General features: G+C 36.0%; 1 protein-coding gene across 19 annotated transcripts in view; it reads left to right on the plus strand.

Moving 5' to 3' along the window:
• CDC42BPA (CDC42 binding protein kinase alpha) overlaps positions 1-21,274 on the plus strand; it is a 314,383-nt gene that overhangs the window by 168,548 nt on the left and 124,561 nt on the right. For all 19 annotated transcript variants that reach the window (XR_004030077.1, XM_030812764.1, XM_030812771.1 and 16 more), the window contains exons 11-12: positions 8,311-8,433; positions 17,503-17,636. Coding sequence is in view for 18 of the 19 variants with exons in the window: in XM_030812764.1 (XP_030668624.1) it covers positions 8,311-8,433; positions 17,503-17,636 (257 nt within the window). In the remaining variant the exon portion in view is untranslated. The remainder of the gene's footprint in view (positions 1-8,310; positions 8,434-17,502; positions 17,637-21,274) is intronic.

Here is a 21,274-nt window from a genome sequence, read left to right on the forward strand (position 1 = left end):
ATTGAAGGTTTTCCTGACCATCCTATTTATAATTTAATCATATATATATCCCCAGTACTCCTGTCTCCTTTTTCTGCTTTTTTCTCTAAAATAAAGTATGTAACATATTATATATTTGACTTACATATTTTATGAATGAAGTAATGTATTTATGGACAAATAATCAGGAACTTGTAACTAATCAAAGTTTTACAATCACAAAACTTTACTGTCATACGTTTAGAGGCCCAGTAGAGAAAAAGACTGTGTAGACATCAATACAAGGGACTATTTTCTGTTTTTCAACAAGTTGTTAAGATCTCTGCATATGAATTACTTCCCTTTTGTGACTGGAGTTTTTCTGTTTGTTTTTTTTTTAATGTGGTGATACACATATAGCAAAGTGTGCAAGCATTCTACTTTGAAGTATAAGCCTAATAAATACTTGTATATGTATACACTGATGTAACCTTCACCCATATTCATGTGTAGAATATGTCCAGCATCGGGTAAAGTCCTCACATGTCCCTTCCCAGTTTGTAACCCACCACTATGAAATAAACATCATCCTAATTTCTTTCACCATTAATGAATTTTTACCTGTTTTTGAACTTCACATAAATGGTATCGTACAGTATATTCTCTTTTGTGTATGGCGTCTTTCACTTGTTGTTTTTTGAAATTCACCCGTTTTGTATATATCAGCAATTTGCTCTTTTTTTTTTTGGTACTGCTGTTTAGTGTTTCATTGTATATCAGCACTAAAAAATTACCCAGTCTGTTGTTGGTAAATATTTGGGTTATTTCCAGATGTTGACTACTCTGAGTAAAGTTCCTGCAAATATACTTATATATTTATTTTGGTGGTCCTATATACTATTTCTCTCAGATATATACCTGGGAGTACAATTTCTGGGCCATATAGTAGAGGATTTTCAGCTTTAGAAGATAATTTCAAAGAGTTTTCTAAAGTGACTATACCAATATATAGTTCTACTAATAATGTATGAGTTCTACTTTCTTCAGCTCCCACCAGAACTTGATATTGTCAGCATTTTTCACTTGTAGCCATTCTGGTAGAAGTATAGTGATGTCCTGCCGTGATTTTAATTTGCATTTCCCTGGTGAATAATGAGGTTGAATATCTTTTCATATATTTACTATCCATTTGGATATCTAGTCTTGTGAAGTTTTGGTTCGAGGTTCTTGCCCATTTTTCTATTAGGTCTTTATATATCTTTTTCTTAATAATGTGTGTATGTTACTACTTCACAAACAACGCAGAAACCTTTAGACAGCTCCTTTGTATGACTGTTGTTACATAGTTTACCTTAATCTGTTATAAATCTTTTAATACATTTTTACTCGATTGTTGCTTTATGTTTTCTTTACTCATTAATTTTAAATATCTTTTTATTTACCCATATATTTACCCTTTTGGTGCTTTTTTACTTCTCCCTAGTGATCCATGTTTCTATCTGGAATTATTTTTCTTCAGCCTAAAGAACTTCCTTTATCGTTTTCTTGTAATGTGAGTGTGTTGTGACAAATTCTTGATAGGATTTTGTTGATCTGAAAATGTCTTTATTTTTACCTTCATTTTTGAAGAATACTTTTTTCTGGATTAGAATTCTAGCTTGGCAGCTTTTTCTTTCAGAGCTCTACATGTATTATTTCATTGTTTCCTATAATAACTTCCATAATATTTCTCGAGAAGCCAGCTATTAATCTTAAGCTCTTGAATGTAATGTATATGTTTTCCCTTCTGGCTGCTTTCAGGATTATGTCCTTAACTTCAGTTTCAAATAGTTGGACTATGATTCACGTACATGTCGCTTTCTTTATATGAACAGAAAATCCTGGTTGAGATTCACTGAGCTTTTGCAATCTTGTTTGATGTCCTTTATCAGTTTTGCAAAATTCTAAGCCATAATCTCTGTAGATATTATTTTGCCTCATGCACTCTCTCCTCTCCTTCTGGGACTGTAATTGCATATATGTTAGATGGTATCTCACATTTCCTTTATGCTCTGTTCTGTTCCTTCCATTCTTTCTGTTTTTTGTGTGCTTCATTATTTTCTATTGATCTGCCTTCAGGTTCACTAATTCTGGCTTCTGCTTTATCCGTTTTGCTGTTAAGTCCATCTAATTAGTCTTAATTTCAGGTATTGTCTTTCTTAGTTAAGGATTATTCATTTGATTCTCTCAGTTTTCAGTTTTCTGTTGAAATTTCCCCATATTTTGTGTATTTTTTTCTCTATTTTCTTTAACATTTTAATATTTTGAGGTCCTTATCTGTTACTTTCAACAACTGAATCATCTGTGAGCCTGCCTTTCTGTTTTTTTCTTTCATTTGTCATGCTTTTCTGCTTTTCCAAATGTGAAAGATGTCATGAATAAAAATAACACAGAGAAGGAAATTTATATTATTTTTGCCCCAGAGAGGTTTCTCCCTTTTCGTTCCATCAAGAATTGAGCTTGGACAAGACTAAATTGCTTTTTTTTTTTTTTTTTTTTGAGACAGAGTCTTGCTCTGTCGCCCAGGCTGGAGTGCAGTGGTGTGATCTCGGTTCACTGCAACCTCTGCCTCCCGGGTTCAAGCGATTCTCCTGCCTCAGCCTCTTGAGTAGCTGGGACTACAGGTGCATGCCACCATGCCTGGCTAATTTTTTGTATTTTTACTAGAGACGAGGTTTCACCATGTAAGCCAGGATAGTCTCGATCTCCTGACCTTGTGATCTGCCCGCCTCAGCCTCCCTAAGTGCTGGGATTACAGGCACGAACACTGTGCCTGCCCCTAAATTGCATTTTTAATTAGACTCAACCCTACCTTTGATTTCAAATGCCCAGAAGCGGGAGCTGGATAGAGCCTAGTTGGGCCTCTTTCTCCTTCACTTCCTAAACTATGGGAGATTTATTCTTCTCTTCAGCCTTCTGCCCTATACCATTTCCAAATTTAGTAAGTGTCTTGATGAAGAGACTGGCCATGTATTTGAGGCAGATCCGCTTCCTCAAGCAGCTCTTTGTCTTTGAAATAATTCTATACTATTGGAGATTTCTGTCTGACTTTTCAAAGCTCCCTAACTTCCCATGCAGCCCCCAAGTACAACAATTAAAATATACCATGGGAATAAAAGCACCATATGCTTAGGGACTTTGAGATTTCCAAATTGTTGCATCATCCCCACGCATCCTCCAGAAGCTTCAGTGGTTTTTCTTTCCAGCGTGTTCTAAGTACACTCACAGAAATGGATAAGGCTTCCAGGTAAGAAGCAGTTGTAATAGCCTCTTCACCTCAGAATGCCTCACTTCCCTGGCTCACTTTCCCAACTCCTACTGGGAAAGCAAAGAGAACTAAGTAAAATAAACCAAAGATGTTTTTAAAAATAAGATTTTTTCAAATTATGTATTGAATTTTTACTTTTTACAGCAGGAGAAACAAAGCAGTGACCTGTTGCTTCCTAGTCCATCCCCTTATGACTAAGAATTTCCTATGTTTTGGGTTTTTTTTTTAATGTTTTAAATTCTTTAATTTGTTCTTAGTATTTTTACATGTGTATTATCGTTTGCACAGAGCAAAGTGAACAAAAATGTAAGATCATTGCCTTTTGGTATGAATACTTGTTTCACAGCAGTTATCGGGGATCCTGCCCCTATAGTCACATAGATTCTTTTCTGTTTTCCTTAAGCGTTGGCCGACTTGAGAAATAAAGGGACAGAGTACAAAAGAGAGAAATTTTAAAGCTGGGCACCTGGGGGAGACATCACATGTCGGTAGGTTCCGTGATGCCCCACAAGTCGCAAAAACCAGGAAGTTTTTATTAGGGATTTTCAAAAGGGGAGGGAGTGTGCGAATAGGTGTGGGTCACAGACATCAAGTACTTTACAAGGTAATAGAATATCACAAGGCAAATGGAGGCAGGGCGAGATCACAGGACCACAAGACCGGGGAAAAATTAAAATTGCTAATGAAGTTTCGGGCCCCATTATCATTGATAACATCTTATCAGGAGACAGGGTTTTGAGAGCAACCGGTCTGACCAAAATTATTAGGTGGGAATTTCCTCTTCCTAATAAGCCTGGGAGCGCTATGGGAGACTGGGGTCTATTTCACCCCTGCAGTCTCGACCATAAGAGACGGGCACGCCCGGGGGGCCAGTTTAGAGACCCACCCCCAGGCGTGCATTCTCTTTCTCAGGGATGTTCCTTGCTGAGAAAAAGAACTCAGCGATATTTCTCCCATTTGCTTTTGAAAGAAGAGAAATATAGCTCTGTTCTGCCTGGCTCATCTGTGGTCAGAGTTTAAGGTTATCTCTCTTATTCCCTGAACAATTGCTGTTATCCTGTTCTTTTTTCAAGGTGCCCAGATTTCATATTGCTCAAGCACACATGCTGTACAATTTGTGCAGTTAATGCAATTATTACAGGGTCCTGAGATGACATACATCCTCCTCAGCTGACAGGATTAAGAGATTAAAGTAAAGACAGGCATAGGAAATCACAAGGGTATTGATTGGGGAAGTGATAAGTGTCCATGCAATCTTTACAATTTATGTTTAGAGATTGCAGTAAAGACAGGCATAAGAAATTATAAAAGTATTAATTTGGAGAACTAATAAATGTCCATGAAATCTTCACAATGCACGTTCTTCTGCCATGGCTTCAGCCAGTCCCTCCGTTTGGGGTCCCTGACTTCCCACAACAAGCAGTGACATAGATTTAAACTGATTCATTCATTTATCAGCTATTTATTGAGTATCAAACAGCCAGGAACCGTACTGCACATGACTAGGAATGTAATAAAAAACAAATAAAGACAAATAAAGACAAAAATACCTCCCTTTTATGTTTGCATTCTACTTTGAGGAGACAGACAATAAATCACATACAAAATAGGGTCATCCACTGAGAGTTAGGAAGGTAGAGGAGATATTAGATATTTGACAAGAAAAAGAGAAAATGTGAAATGGTCAGTATGGAGATGAAAAGAGTAAATGAGCTAGGGAAATATTTTAGGATCACCAGATATTTCCAAGTTATTTAAGTTTAGTAATCGTGAGTTTTAAATGACTGTGTATTTTTTTCAGCCATTTTCAGCTACTTGGGTAAAATCATACAGTAGGAGAAGAGTAGAAATTAGCCAAGATAGAGGGCCTTCTAGAATAAGTACAATGGAGGAGAGAAGGGTAAAGAAATTGAAGGTATTTGCAAAACAGTGATGGACGAAAGAATCTAACCAGGGTAAGTAAGGAAGTAAAGAGGAAAAAAATGGAAAATGTTAGGAACACACTGATTGGCATTTCTGGTTGGAATGAAGAATTGTTGAAGTGGTCCCAAAAGTAGTAAGCTGTACAGATAAGAGAGATGATTTTGGAGGCCAGGCAGTTATTGATAATGACAAAGTGTATAGTAGAATTTCTTAATTGGTGAACCACAAGCATTTGGGGTGAGGTAATTTTTTCACATGAGAGATAGTTCACACTCTGAGATATTGAACATTCTGAGTTTCCAGATGTTAAATGCTTGTAGCAGTCTCCTGATGTGCTGTGTCAACAACTGACTCCCCTTCTCCTGTCCCCTTCACATAAGGTGATGGTACCACCTGCAGTAGAGAACCAGTAGTTTAGGATGTGGCCAATTAATCTGATGGTTATGTGGGAGAGAAGTCTATCAGCTAGATTGTTTTGGGCTGCAGATGTGAGAATTCTTAAATAATATGGATTTATTTTCTCACTTAAGAAGTCAGAAGTAAATGGTTTCAGTGCCAGTTTTAGGGTAGCTTCCCTATTAATTTCTTGGCTTTCCTTACATGATTCCACAATATTGTAGGCCTCAACTTTCAGATGTAAACTTTGGAAGGTAAGACCTCTCTTCATACACCAGATTCAGTTCTTCATATATCGTCTGACAGACATAGCAGGCATTTTAGTTATCACATGGTGATGTTCCCTGCTAGGACAAAAGGAGCTAAGTAGATTCATTGGCAGAGTACACCAAGAATTCCATCTTCATATCTGCACATATCCAGAGACCCAGAAAGTGGAAAGATTCATTTAGTTTCATACATCTTTCATTTAATGGGAGATTAAAACCTCTCCCTGAAGCCCCCTAGTGGACTTCTTCTCAAGGTACCATTTAAGTTCTAACTAGATCACATACCTAATTCTTGACCAACACTTGCAATGTAGAATGGAATTATTATGAATAATTTAAACCAGCCAGTTTTGACTGGACCCACCTTACCTATGCGCACTGTAGCCTGATAATTGAATTTGGTTCACGAGGAAGAAGAGATGAATAGATGTCAGGTAAAAACCAGCAGTATCTGCCATAGGGGATTTATGTGCCTCAGAAGTCAGTGTTAGATGGATTATCTATTTTGATGTTAAAGTTACTAAGAATAATAAGAAGAGTAGTAATGGAAAGAACAGCAGAGAACAACATGTAAAATCCTTATTTAAAAAAGAGTAAGATAGGGAAGACAAGTGGATAACCACATGAGCAGGAAATGGTCATTTCAGTAGACCTAGGAATTTTGAGGAGAGAGGTGGCAATAACAAGCAAGGATGCCTGCCCTACCTTCGTACCTGTGGTAGGTGGGGTACAGGAGGAAAAGTAGCTCCTTTTAATGTCCATTCAGTATTCTTTGGTCTTTTGTTTGTTTTTTTGAGATAGTCTCGATCTATCACCCAGGCTGGGTGTAGTGGTATGATCTCAGCTCACTGCAACCTCTGCCTCCCAGGTTCAAGCGTTTCTCCTGCCTCGCCCTCCCGAGTAGCTGGCATTACAGGCACGCACCACCATGCCTGGCTAATTTTTGTATTTTTAGTAGAGACAGGGTTTCACCATGTTGGCCAGGCTGATCTCAAACTCCCAACCTCAGGTGATTCACCTGCCTTGGCTTCCCAAAGTGCTGGGATTACAGGCATGAGCCACCGCACCTACACCTCCCCCGCATTGGATATTTTTATGTCTCCCCATTTTCTACCCCCAATTTAGATGTCTTAAAAAAATAAAAATAATGGATGTTCTTTTCAAAATAATAAATACAGAAAAGACCAGTTTTTGGCATGTTTTGAACCCAAGAGAAAGAAATGTATAAGAAATAATTATAGGATGCAGAAAATCAAGATCAGATGCACAATCTAGTATATCTTATACCTTTAATTCAAATTAACAAATATTTATTCACTGTCAAACATATAGGGATTATGGTTTACACACACACACACGTACATATGCACACACAAAGTAATCAGTAAGGATTTGCACTAACTCATTAAGAATTATGGTAAGGGAGAGACTTATTATATAAGTATCCCTCCATAAATAGCAGAATACCTATTTTAGAACAAAGGGCAATTTCATTTCTGATGTAAAATGGTAAAAAATGTTTTCTTTGTTCCGTGTCTTTTGATGATATCTGGGAGTAAGCCTCAATAGAGTTACTGTTTTTTTTTTTTAAAAACCTTGTATTTTCTAATTAGAACTGCAAGATAAATTAATATTTTCTATTTTAACTAAATATTTTAGCTAAATTGTTGAACCATAGTTACCTGTAGCTGGGCCTCAACTTTCAGACGTAAAATTTGGAAGGCCAGCACTTCTGCATATGTATATTAACATGCCTAACCCTCTGTCTATAAACCAGATTCATTTCTTCGTATAGCATCTGACTGACATACCAGACTTTTGAGTTACCACATGGCGATGTTCCTACTAGGAGAAAAAGGAGCTATGTAGTTGATTCATTGGCAGAGTACACCAACAGTATTTAAAACCAAAAATTATTAGAAGGTAGATTCTTTCATATATATATATACATATATATATCAGCAGATTTTTTTGTTTTTTTTTTTTTTTTTTTTTTTTTTTTTTTTTTTTTTTTTGAGATAGAGTCTCAGTTTGTCTCCCAGGCTGGAGTACAGTGCCATGATCACGGCTCACTACCACCTCAACCTCCTGGGCTCAAGCAATTCTCCCACTGAGCCTCCTGAGTAGCGGGACTTCAGGCATGTGCCACCATTCCCTGCCAATTTTTATATCTTTTGTAGAGAAAGGGTGTCATTCTGTTTCCCAGACTGGTCTCATACTCCTGGACTCAAGTGATTCTCCCACTTTGGCCTCTCAAAGTGCTGGGATTACAGGCATGAACTATCATGCCCGGCCTGATTTTTTATGACTTAATTTTTGAGTATTCACATGCTTTTCGTCAGTGAGTAGATGTTTTGTTCTATAAAATTGTATAAGAATTTCCCTCTTAAAAAAAATGTTACTAGTTTTAAGAATTTGGAGTATGGTGATATTTTTCTCTTATTCTTTTTTTTAAAGAGTCAACACAGACTGTCCAAGCTCTGCAGTATTCAACTGTTGATGGTCCGCTAACAGCAAGCAAAGATTTAGAAATAAAAAACTTAAAAGAAGAAATTGAAAAACTAAGGAAACAAGTAACAGGTAAATATCTGTGATTCACTGTTAATTCAATTTAGGATTATGTTTAAAAAATGGTTTATTCCCACAAAAAACATCTGTTGAGAACCTGTCTGTGTTATGTGATGTGAGTTGCATGCTAGTCAGGGAAGGGCAAATAAGAATGGGTTCTGCTCTCAAGGAGTTCACATTTTGGTCTGGGAAACAGATAAACAGTTATTGCAATACATATGAAAAGGCTATCAGGAAAAATAAATGGAGGTACATGGAGAGTACATAGGAGGATCACCTAACACAGACTTATGTGAACAAGGATGGCCTTTTTGGAAGGCCTATTCATTTTGGAATTTGCCTGGCAAAGCATATTTGTGAGGAGAGGAAAAGGTGAGTTAGGAGTGAGGAAGAAGGACACTAGAGACAAGCAGAGTGCATGTATACAGGCATCAAGAAAATTTATTTTCTTTGTTAATGTTAATTATTTTTTCAGTGTATTACTGAGACTAAAACTAAATTTGACAAGTGTTCATATACCTATTATTCATTTATTGCATTTTTTCAATAAATATATTGAGCATCTACTATGTAGCAGGTGTTGTTTTAGGCTCTTGGGATTCAACATTAAGCAAAACAGACTAAACAAAAAATCTTTGCTTTGGCCTGGGTAAAGGACAGAAAACAGAAACCAGTAAATGTATAACTTTGTAAATAATACAATATGTTAGAAGGTAATAAGTGCTTTAAAAATAAGAATAGAATAAGGAGAATTAGTCAGATGTACAAAATGAGGAGTTTTATCATTTTAAGTATAGTGCTCCGGGGGTAGGCCTGACTGAGAAGGTGACATGTTAGCAAAAATTTAAAGAAGGCAAGGGGGTTAGCCATACAGTTATCTGCAAAATGTGTGTTCCAGGCAGAAGGACTAGCCGGTGCAAAGACCCTAAAATGAAATGTGCCCCAGGAGTTCAAGTAAAACAGAGAGTACTGCATGGCTAGAGCAGAATGAGCAAGCAGGGAGAACAGAAGGAAATGAGAACTAAAGGGGTGAAATGGGCCTGTTGCCTGATCAGTAGAGCCTTACTGATTGTTGTAAGGTCTTTGGTTTTTACTCAGAATGAAATGGCAGTTTTTTGCAGGGTTTAGAGGCATTACATCATCTGAATAAGTAGAGGGATAGGAAGAGAGAGCAGAAGGTACTATTTTAACGAGAATGGTCAGGCCTCTCCGGAAAGGCAGTTTTAGGCAAAAATAAGTGAAAGAGAAGAAATAATCTAATGTAGCATCGTTTATAAAAATGACTATTTAAAATTCCATATTAATACTTTGTTTATACTAAATATATGGAGATCTTAATTTTGAGCATAATTTATGAATGCTATTTTGTGTTTTTAAGAGGCTCTCCTTCTAAGAAATATCTATATATCTAATCTCTGTTACTTTATCTTTCCAAAAGTAAGTTATTATAGATTGGGAACATGATAAGTGAATCATGGACTTTGCTTCGGTACCAACAATAACAGTAAGAGTGTCATTGAATGTCTGTGTTAGAGTTGTATGACACTAAAAAAGCAGTAGAACAGAAGACGAGCTAGAATGGTCAGTGATTTGTCTTCAGAGAGGCGATAGCGATTTGGAAAACTTACTCATAAGCCTATCTCTTCTCTTTTTAATAGTAGAATGTGGCTTTGAATGGCAGTAGCTTTTGAAAGCTTGCTAATTAATTTTAAAACTGCCTTGAAATAGATGGTATTGATGTAAAAGATTCAAATCAACAATCTAGTTGTTATGTCATTCACTAAAATAGTTGTGAGCTTCTTTGTTAGCTCTATGAAAGAGCTGAATTTTTAAATCTTAAAACGTTTTGCTGTCATTCACAATAATGTTCTGGCACTATCCAAAGGAAGCTTTTGTTGATGTCTAACCCATTATTTATAGAATAATAATAAGTAATTTCATTTTCTGAGCAATTCCAAATGGTATTGTACTTTTAATTTTATTGTTCATGTGTTTATTGTAATATACAGAAATATAGTTGAATTTTATATGTTTATTTTGTATTCTATAGTGTTGCTGAACTCACTTAGTTCTAGGAGGGTTTTTAAAAAATAGATTCTTGGGGATTTTTAATTCTGACATGTCATCTGCAGGTGGGAACAGTTTTATTTCTCCCTTTCTGATCTATATGCTTTTTGTTTCCTTTTCTTGCCTTATTGCAAGACCTTGCAGCACCATGTTAAAGAAGAATGATGAGAAGAACATTCTAGCTTCTTAACCTTGGGGAAAAGCATTCATTTCCCTCTGTTTCTGTATTTCTAAGGGTTTTTAAAATCATTAATGGATGCTGAATTTTGTCAGATGCTTTTTCTGTATCAATTGATATGAACATACGATTTTCAAAAAATAACCTGTTAATATGGTGAATTACATTGGTTGATTTTAAAGTGTTGAACCAGCCATACATCTCTGTTGTAAATCGTGGTCATGGTATACAATTACTTTTATATATTGCTGAATTCCATTCCTAATGTATTTTTAAGGATTTTTGCATCTATATACACGAATATATTAGTCTTTAGTTTTCCTTTCTTTATTTTTCTTCTTTTTCTTTTCTTTCTTTCTTGTACTGCCTGTTTTCTCTGTTAACGTAGCTGGTGGCTACCGTCACCAGCAGCCACCAGAGGCCTGAACAAAAGATCACCAGCAGGGGATCCACCTGTATGCATCCTTTCTGAAGCAGCCTTGCAGTCAGGAGTCAGATTGCTGGTACAGCGTCAATGACAACCTCGATGTGAACGTTTAAGAGTTTTTAGTACTTACAGACCTTGTGGCACATGGCATGCCTGGAGGCCACACACCTGGAGAGCAGGGAGTACAGGGAGACAGAGAGCGTTGAGCAGGAGAGCATGGCAACTAGCAGTATATATTAGGGAATAGGGTGTAGGTCACTTTCAGTTTGGAAGCCAGTGCTTGAATGGTCCTCTTAGAGGAGGCAGCTAGAAGGCAGGATCCCAGTCTGCTAGGAGGGAGAGATGTCTCCTGCTTGAGCCCCTTCGGTGTGGTGTAGAACTGGAAACTGCATCAAGAGTGACTAAACCCTGCCTCTGAAACAAGAAAGCCAAACCTGCATTCAAAGTGGATGCTGAGGCAACATAAAATTATTATGCAATTATACATTTATTATAAATTTGTGATTTATTTTAAAGTAAAATTAAATATGCTGTAAATTTGTAAATACAGTTGATCCTTGAGCAACATGGATTTGAACTGTGTGGATCCACTTATATGCAGATTTTTTTCCCAACCAAAATAGATTGAAAATACAGTATGCTTGGGATCCAAAACCCGACCCAGGTTGGAGGTAGAAGTCCAGGTTCCCCGTGTGGTTTCCACTGACAATGTGTAAGGGGAGGCTTGTTGTCAGCCAGCGAGGGTTCATGTCCTGTCTTTTTCTGACACCTTTTTTTTTTTTTTTAATTTGGAGGCAGAGTCTTACTCTGTTCCCCAGGCTGGAGTGCAGTGATGTGATCTCAGCTCACTGCAACCACCATCTCCCAGGTTCAAGCAATTCTTGTGCCTCATCCTCCTGAGTAGCTGGGACCACACCCGGCTAATTTTTTGTATTTTTAGTAGACATGGAGTCTCGCTGTGTTGCCTGGGCTGGTCTCGAACTCCTGTCCTCAAGTGATTCGCCCTCCTCAGCTTCCTAAAGTGCTGGGATTATAGGCATGAGTAACCACACCCAGCGTTTTTCTGACACCACTCTTGCAGATGTATTTGAGCATCTCATGATAAGCCTCATGAGGTTGGAAATCTAGCCCCCCTGCACTTGTCCATTGTTGACATTAGTGACATGAGGCCAGTTTTTTTTTCTGTGATGTTTATCTCAAGTGGAATTGTTATTTTCCATGAGTTGTCTGTCTTCCTGGTCTACCCCTTTCCTAATCCTTTGGCTAGAAAGAGCAGGCTTTTGTTGGGGCTTTTTCTCTTTATAGCTGTTGTCATTTATGGGTTATCATCTTCTTTAGCTCTAATTCTGGGTTATATGAACCAAGAAGAAACCCCAGAAAACTCACCATTATGTTGTTTATCAGGTCCCAGTGTCCTGAGAAAGTTTTTTTCTTCACATTTCAGTCTTCTTATGTTTGTTTTATGTATAATGTCTAGGGTTTTAAGTTATACTTAATGGGAAGAATGGGAAATATATCTATTCCTTCTTCCCAGAACTTGAAGTCTCCGGAGTAAGCTTTTAAAGTGTAAGTCTGTTGAAGTCACAGCTTCAACATACATACCTTCAGTGGATCCCCATTGCCTCCAGGATAAAGTAGAAATTTCTCAATTCTAATACAAGGCCCTTCATTATTATGCATGTATTTGCCTCTCGAGCTTTGTCTCTTGTTACTACTCCCTTGCCCAGTGATTCCAGCCATGCTGAATCACCCAGTGGTGCTCCACTTCCTTCACATACTGTTTTTTTCCTACCCTTTCTTTCTTTCCTTACCTTTTTTAAAAAAAATACAAATTGAAGGCTTCCCTTAGGACCTGCCTGATGAGTAGCCCCAACTTTAATTTGGCTCTGAAGAAAAAAGTATCCAAAATACCTTCAATTTGTCATTCCTCCAGAAACTTCTTGAGCAAAGTCTTTGTGTATACAAATACCCACCATTAATGACTGTTTATCTTGTGTTTCCCAACAGCAGTGTTCTCCAATATTTTTAAGTTTCTGGAAAAAAATGCGACAATTTTATAATTATTGACAACTTCTTTTTAGTATTTGCATCTTTACCATACTCTGAGCTTCTAAAGGTTAGGGGTAGGTTATAGTAGGTTTTCCTACTATATTCCTAGTGCCAAGCTTATTGCCAGTATTGTATAACAATATATATTTGTTGAGTATCTGCAGACAAAAATAAAATTTTTTTAATAAAAAATACCTCATTTAATATTTTTGTATGAGAAAATAGGATTTTTTTGTTTCCTAAATGAAAAATTTATTATAATCTATAATGTGCTTTTGAGACTCTCATTCTTATGTTGCCTTGAGGTTGGGGATATGTGCCTCTGTGTACTGTTTCTATTTCTCCAACCCCAAACTAACACACACACACACACACACACACACACACACACACACTCTCTCTCTCTCTCTCTCTCCTCCCTCCCTCCCTCCCTCCCTCCTGTGAATAGGGGTATTGATAATAAGGGAGCCTATTTTTACTCATTATAATTAGAAGTAAAGTTTCTTCGCATCTCAGAAGAGTTACATAATGGGAAAAATGAAACTATCCATCTTGTGGATCAGGGAGATGTTTTGGTTATTCTGCCAACCTCCCACTGGCTCTAGTCTTAACCCCTTTCCAGTTTATAGTGTTCCACTTTGAACACTGCTTTAATCATGCCCATTTTTTGACCTCAATTCCTATAGCACATATAGCCTGCCACACAACTTGCATTTGATTTTCTACTTTATTATTTTTTAAAAGTGTTGCTGTTGTCTAACTTACCTCCTTCAAGACAGAGACCATATTTTATATTTATCTTCCATGCCATCCAGTGCCAAGAAAATAACCCCATATGTATGATGCCTTCATTAAGTCCTCATTACTAACAAGTTGAATTTTACAGTCCTGAATAGCACCCGTGAGCTAAGAACCATTTAGTTGGTATCAGCTAACTCAGTTTCGTAGTACAGCTTTTTCTTTTGAGGCAGAGTCTCGTTCTGTCACCCAGGCTGGAGTGCAGCGATGCGATCTTGGCTCACTGCAGCCTCCGCCTCCTAGGTTCAAGTGATTCTTCTGCCTCAGCCCTTCTCGAGTAGCTGAGTTTATAGGTGTGTGCCACACCTGGCTAATTTTTGTATTTTTAGTAGAGATGGGGTTTCACCATGTTAGCCCGGCTGGTCTTGAACCCCTGACCTAAGGTGATCTGCCAGCCTCTGCCTCCCAAAGTGCTAGGATTACAGGCATGAACCATGGTGCCCGGCCTAGTACAGCTTTTTCTATTTGTTCACTATAATTAGTTTTTAACAACTTTATCTAAATGTCATGGCTAATTGTGTTGGATATTTTTAATAGTCTCTGGATTTCTTTCAGAATTTTAGCCATATTTGTTATTTGGTGTAGTAAAAGTAAAGGCTCTGCTGCCTTACTCATTTTATAGTATTTGACCAAAGTTCAAAGCATTCTGGATTTTTCGTGATATGGGGTTTTCATCTTTTGGGAATGCAACATTCTGTGTTTTCCAAATTTTACAAGGGCTGTGTTTCTCTCCATAATGGAGGATTTTATTAAATATTAGGGGAGGGGTTATCTTTTCCAACACTTCTTAATCTAGTACATTCTTTTGTACTTCTCATAATTCACATACTGTTGTTTAAATTAATGTTTTGAGCTTTTTTCACTTTTGAAAAGTGTCTGAAATATAAAACAGGGAAATTTGACATATATTTCTCTAAGAACTCCATTGCAAAGCAGCCAAAATGAAATGGCTGTGGTGAAAACTAAAATTAACACTATGTTGAAATAAATCAGTGAAAATATCCTTAAAGCTTTTAGAAGCTATCCCCTGTGATATCATCTGTTATAAACTTTATATGATAGAGAAATTTTATGAAATACTGAATTTTTTGTTTCTCAGAGCTGTTGAAATAAGTCAGTAACAATAATTTCTGAAAAAACTGAACATGTCAGAGAAGAACACTTCAAAAGTAGAAGAAAGAAAGTGTGCTCAGAATGGATTACTAATAATGTACCATATTGCTACTCTAAATTGATTTTCCTTGACCATAAAATTTGATTAAAATGAACCAGTAAGTGACAGAAGTCAGCTGCCTTACAGGCTACATTTTTACTCTTAATTATGAGAAATAACAAACGTAAATTGATATTTAGTTTAGAAATTGTTGAAATCCGGGCAGGGGGCAGTGGCTCACGCCGGTAATCCCAGCACTTTGGGAGGCTGAGGCGGGCGGATCACCTGAGGTCAGGAGTTTGAGACCAGCCCGGCCAACATGGTGAAACCCATCTCTACTAAAAATACAAGAATTAGCCGGGCGTGGTGGCGAGTGTCTGTAATCCTAGCTGCTTGGGAGGCTGAGGCAGGAGAATTGCTTGAACCTGGAGGGCGGAGGTTACAGTGAGCTGATATCACACCATAGCACTCCAGCCTGGGTGACAGAGAGCAAGACTCCGTCTCAAAAAAAAAAAAAGAAAAGAAATTGTTGATATCCTAAAAATGTTAAAAACTTAAACTAGAAAATCTTTAAATGTGTTTGAAATTAATTTAAATAGAAATATTCCCATATGAAATGCCAAAATTTGATAAAGTGATAAAATACAGTTTTCTGAATATAAGACTAAACACCATGATTAAGATTAAACACCCTATGATTTTTAGTTTTCTTCACATAAGCATTCATTAATTGATACTGTTCAGATACTATGAAAACCAGTTAATACAACTTTCCATCTTCAAAAGTTAACTATGCTATTAATAACTATACTTTCAAAGTAAGTTTTAAATCTATCAATTTATTGCACTGATATCAGTTATTTATGAAATGTAGAACTATACAATGCATTATACACTAATACATTTAAGTAATTTTTAGACTGCAGGATTCATCTACACAAGTGAATTGCTCTTCCCAACAGGACTAACATATTACCACTACTTCATTTATTGAAAGCATCAGTCTCAACAATATACAACACTTTGTGCACTGGTTCCCACATATTAATGTACAAATGAATGACTTGAGGATACTGTATAGATTCTGCTTCATTAGGTCTTGATTGGGGCTTGAGATTCTCCATATCTAAGTTCCTAGGGGATGCTCATGTCACTTGTCTGGGGATGTTACTTAGAGCAGGGATCCCCAATTCTCGGGCCACAGACTGGTGCCAGCAGACTGGGCCGTACAACAGGAGGTGAATGGCAGGTGAGTGAGCATTAGCGCCTGAGCTCCACCTCTTGTCAGATCAGCAGTGGCATTAGATTTTCATGGGACCGTGAACCCTGTTGTGATCTGCTCATGCGAGGGATCTAGGTTGCATGCCTCTTATGAGAATCTGACTAATGCCTGATGATCTGAGGTAGAACAGTTTCATCCTGAAACCATCTCCTGGACTCCTGGGCTGTGGAAAAATTGTCTTCCACAAAACTGGTCCCTGGTGCCAAAAAGTTTGGGTATTGCTGACTTAGAGTAATAATGTGTAAAGAACAGAAAATATCCAGAGCAGAACTGATAATGAATGTTGTTTAGATTTCTCTGTATCACTGACTTCAGTTCTTTGCTAGTTTACTTTTGATACCAGGAACATTTCCTATCAATTTATTACATTTTAAGGCATAAGTTAAAATCACTAATGTTGTTTCTTAAAAGCCCCTCTTATCTGAGAATGTTAAACATTATTTAATAACATTACCTTGTAAGGTGGAGAAGTCAGTGCAAGATTTCCTGGGCTCTAGTCTTAGCTCTGATACACATTTTGCTATGTGACTGTAGGCAAATTATTCAGCTCCCTGAGTTTCTTCATCTGAAAAATAGAAGAATTGACTTAGATCAGGAGTTTTTCAGATATTTGCTCTTTAGAAATCAGAGTTTATTCTTCAGATAAACAGTGGTGAAACTAGACTGGGTGATTTGGAACCACCCTGTTAGAATCAAAACCGTCTTACACAGTAATTTGACTAACATCAGCACTAGGATGCTTACCAACACTGCGGTAAAACTTGCCTTTTTTTTTTTTTTTTTTTTTTTTTTTTTTTTTTTTTTTTGGTTGGTTGGTTTTGTTGTTGCTTGTTAGTTTTAAATTTTTAATTGGTCCAAAGGTGCTTTTTTTTTGGAAGCGTGTTTTTTTTTCCTAATGAGTATGTAAGGCATTTTTGCACATCTTCACAATGGCATACGCCATTCACCATCTTTACAGTGAACTGATAGGCATTTAATTTGTCAAGAGTCCTACTAGTATACACTGTCAGTAGACCTAACACTAAATTCAAAATACTGATTTAAAAAAAAATTTTAGTTGTTTTACCTTAGGTTCAATCATTTGCTTTTATACAAATATTAAAAGAAACATTATCTTTTGTTTTTAGAATCAAGTCATTTGGAACAGCAACTTGAAGAAGCTAATGCTGTGAGGCAAGAACTAGATGATGCTTTTAGACAAATCAAGGCTTATGAAAAACAAATCAAAACGTTACAACAAGAAAGGGAAGATCTAAATAAGGTAAAATATGTGACTAGATCATTAAAGTTTTTACTCTGTTTTGAATCTTGTATAATAAGAATACTGAAAGCATTCTTAATGAATTACAATAATACATAGTATATTTTATCTTTTTAAAAGTTGGTCTAAAATTTTAAGGATTATTTTGATGTATGTTTGATTAGTAGCTAGTAATTAAAAAACTTAAATCGTTGAAGCTTGAAAGTTCAGAATCTTTTGTTCTTTTAGAAAGTTAATAGTCAAAGGACTAGATTAAAAGTGAATGTTATTGAAAAAGAAACATGAAGAAATAAGAAAATAGTAGAAACAGTTTAGCATCTATAGAAAAAATTTAAAATACAGGCATATTTTCATTATAACTTGCTATGAACATTCTTAAAATATTATAATTTAAAATTTCTTTGGTGATTTGTTTTAAATGTCAGTTTTTATCTTTCAAAGCAGCAGGGGTAAATAAGCTAAAGTCATTTTCATAAGAACTTTGTGAAACATTTAAACATTATTTTAAACATCAGGAAAATTTACTGATAGCTAAGACTCCATAACACAGCCCAATAGGGTAAATAATATTCAAGCACTAGAGAAAATACTTTTCTTGAACCACATGCTGCTAAGCACTGTGACTTTCATTAACAAATAGAAAAATGTTGGGACTAATACTAACCATTGCAAACAAGAAATCAGTAGTTTATGGCATAGCATAAGTTGTATTCAATGATGTAATATATTAATATAATGCACTGATAATATAGAATGAATGAAGTCTTCCTGGGGAAGATTTGAAAGTCTTGGTGTCGGGAAAGAAATGGAGGGAATTAAAAATAAAACAAATAACCTTTATCTGATGAAACTAATCAAAAGGACTAAAAGAGAACGCTATTAAAGGATGGATTGAGATAGACCAGTACATTTTTACTTTCTGCTTAATGCAGTTTCAACCAATTTTTTGTATAGGTCCATTTAAATTCATTGCCAATTTAATAATATTTGTCATTTAAAACAGTTAGTGTTCTATTCGCTTTAATAATATTATAGTAATATTAATGGTTTACCATTTTTATTGGTAGGATTACTCAGCCAAATTTAGTTAACATAATCGACGTTATGCTTCCTGCTTTCTCCTCTTCTGAAAGAGTTCCTTGGAAATCTAAAGAGAAGGATCTTGGATTCTTTCTCTAACCCTTTGGAAAGAGGATGAAAATCGGATAGCTAGATTTATAGTGATAGGTAGTCACCAATTTTTAATGTTTTAGTATTAAAAATCCTTTTCATATATTTTGAGAAGATGGTAGTGCTGATGAAAAGAAGCAGATTATACCAATAAAGAACTTTGAGTGATTTGCTTAATATCCTATAGGCAGTAGAAAACGATTTTTCTCCACATTCCTTGCCAACACTTGTTATCCTTTGTCTTTTAAAAAAAATAGCTATTCCAATAGATGTGAAGTGACAGCTCATTATGGTTTTGATTTTTACTTCTCTTATGACTAGTGATGTTGAATACTTTTTCATATACCTATTGGCTATTTGTATGTCATCTTAGAGAAATGTCTGCTGAGGTCCTTTGCCTATTTTTATTGGATTAGCAAATATTCTGATTTTTTATAATGCCAAACTGTTTTCTAGTATACCAACTTCCATTTCCACAAGTAGTGTATAGGAGTTTCTGTGTTCATATTTCCAGATTTATTACTTTTGGCCAATCTAGTCTAAATTGAGATTTTAGGTTTTAGAAAATGTTTGGTTGTGGTCTTAATTTGCATTTCTCTAATTACTAATGAGGTCAAGTATCTTCACATGGGTCTATTGTCATTTACATTTCTTTTGTGAAATGCTTCTTAATATCTTTTGTATATTTTTCTGTCGGGTTGTTTTTTTCTTACTGGTTATAATAATTCTTGGAAATATTTGGACATTCTAATCTTTTGTGAGTTATATGTGTTACAAATATCTCTCAGTGGCTTATCTTTTTGCTTTTAGGAATCTTTTTATTAAAAAAAGTTCCTAGGTTTGTTGTGGCCAGATTTATCAATATTTTTATGGTTAGTGTATTTGCTGTCTTGTACAAAAAATCTGAGATTTAAAAAAATTCTCCTAAATTTTTGTCTTAAAGTTTTAAAATTTTAGGGTCTGTATCTCAGCTATTTTTTCAAAACTGTGAAGATGGAATTTTGATTAAAATAGCATTTAATCAGCTGAGCATGGTGACTTATGCTTGTAATCCTGGCACTTTTGAGAGGCTGAGGCAGGAGGATCACTTGAGTCCAGGAGTTTGAGACCAGCCTAGACAACAACAGAATGAGACCCAGTCTCTACAAAAAATTTAAAAATTAGCTGGGTGGTGCACACCTGTCATCCCAGCTGCTCAGGATGCTGAGGCAGGAGGTTCACTTGAGCCTGGTTGATTGAGACCGCGGTGAGCCATGATCATGTCACTGCACTCCAGCCTGAGCAACAGAGCAAGACCCTATGTCAGGGGAAAAAAAAATGCACTGAATTTATAGGTCAATTTAGGGAGAATTAACATCATTACAATATTGTCTTTAAGTTCTTAACTATCTATATTTATTACTATTTTTCTGAATATACACACAGATTTCCAGAATAGAACGGATTGTTATTACTTACATACAGCAAAGAATAACTACATGGCTCCCTTCTGTGCCAAGTCTTACCCCAAGAGAAATACCTTGAGAGCTGGCAGGATAAAACCCTACCCATAAGAAGTCTATATTGTAAATGAGGAGCCTTGAAAACATTTATGCAGGTGTTTATATAGAGGAAAGAAGCAACTGCCTCCTGCTTTCTCCTATTCTGAGAGAGTTCCTTGGAAATCTAAAGAGAAGGATCTTGGGTTCTTTCTCTAACCCTTTGGAATATAGATAAATATTTCCTCTGGAAATATAAGCCCAGAGTCTCCTGCTCCATCAAAGGAAGTACCCTTGGTCCAGGCTCCTACTCTCTCCCACCTCACCTTGAAATGTAAACACATAACCTCCAGAAGGTAAATCTCTTAGTTTTCTCACTACTAAATCAGTTATAAGTTACTTTTTAAGACTTTCATTTAGCCCAGGTTTTGGTAAAATTTGTTCAGAAGGGACCAGCTGCAAAAACAAAAGTTTCTCTGCATTCCTGAAGTCTTTTTATTTGTAAACATGGTATCTCTCCATATATTTAAAGTTCTTTTAAAATGTTCTTCCATAAAATTTCATACAGAAAAGACTTTCATTTCTTTTCTTGTTTCACTGTATTAGCTAGAACCTCAGTACATTGTTGACTAGAAATGATAATAGCAGGCATCCCCATCTTGTTCCCTGATTTTAAAGAAATTGCTTCTGATATTTCATCACTAATAATGTTTCCTGTAAGTTTTTAATAAATAATTTTTATCAGGTTAAAGAAGTTACCCTCTATTCCTATTTTGTTAATAGCTTTTTATTTAGAATGGGTATTGACTTTATTAAATGTGCCCTTCTGTGCTCTGTTGATATGATTATATGATTCTTGACTTTTAATAAGTTGGTGTGGTGAACCAACAATATTTTTCTAATATTAAGCCACTGTTACATTTCTGGGTGAAGCCCAAATTTCTTATAATACTGTGATAGTATAGATAACATTTATGTAGCAAATATCTG

The sequence above is a fragment of the Nomascus leucogenys genome, chromosome 5, assembly GCF_006542625.1.
Source record: "Nomascus leucogenys isolate Asia chromosome 5, Asia_NLE_v1, whole genome shotgun sequence".
Classification (NCBI taxonomy): Eukaryota; Metazoa; Chordata; class Mammalia; order Primates; family Hylobatidae; genus Nomascus; species Nomascus leucogenys.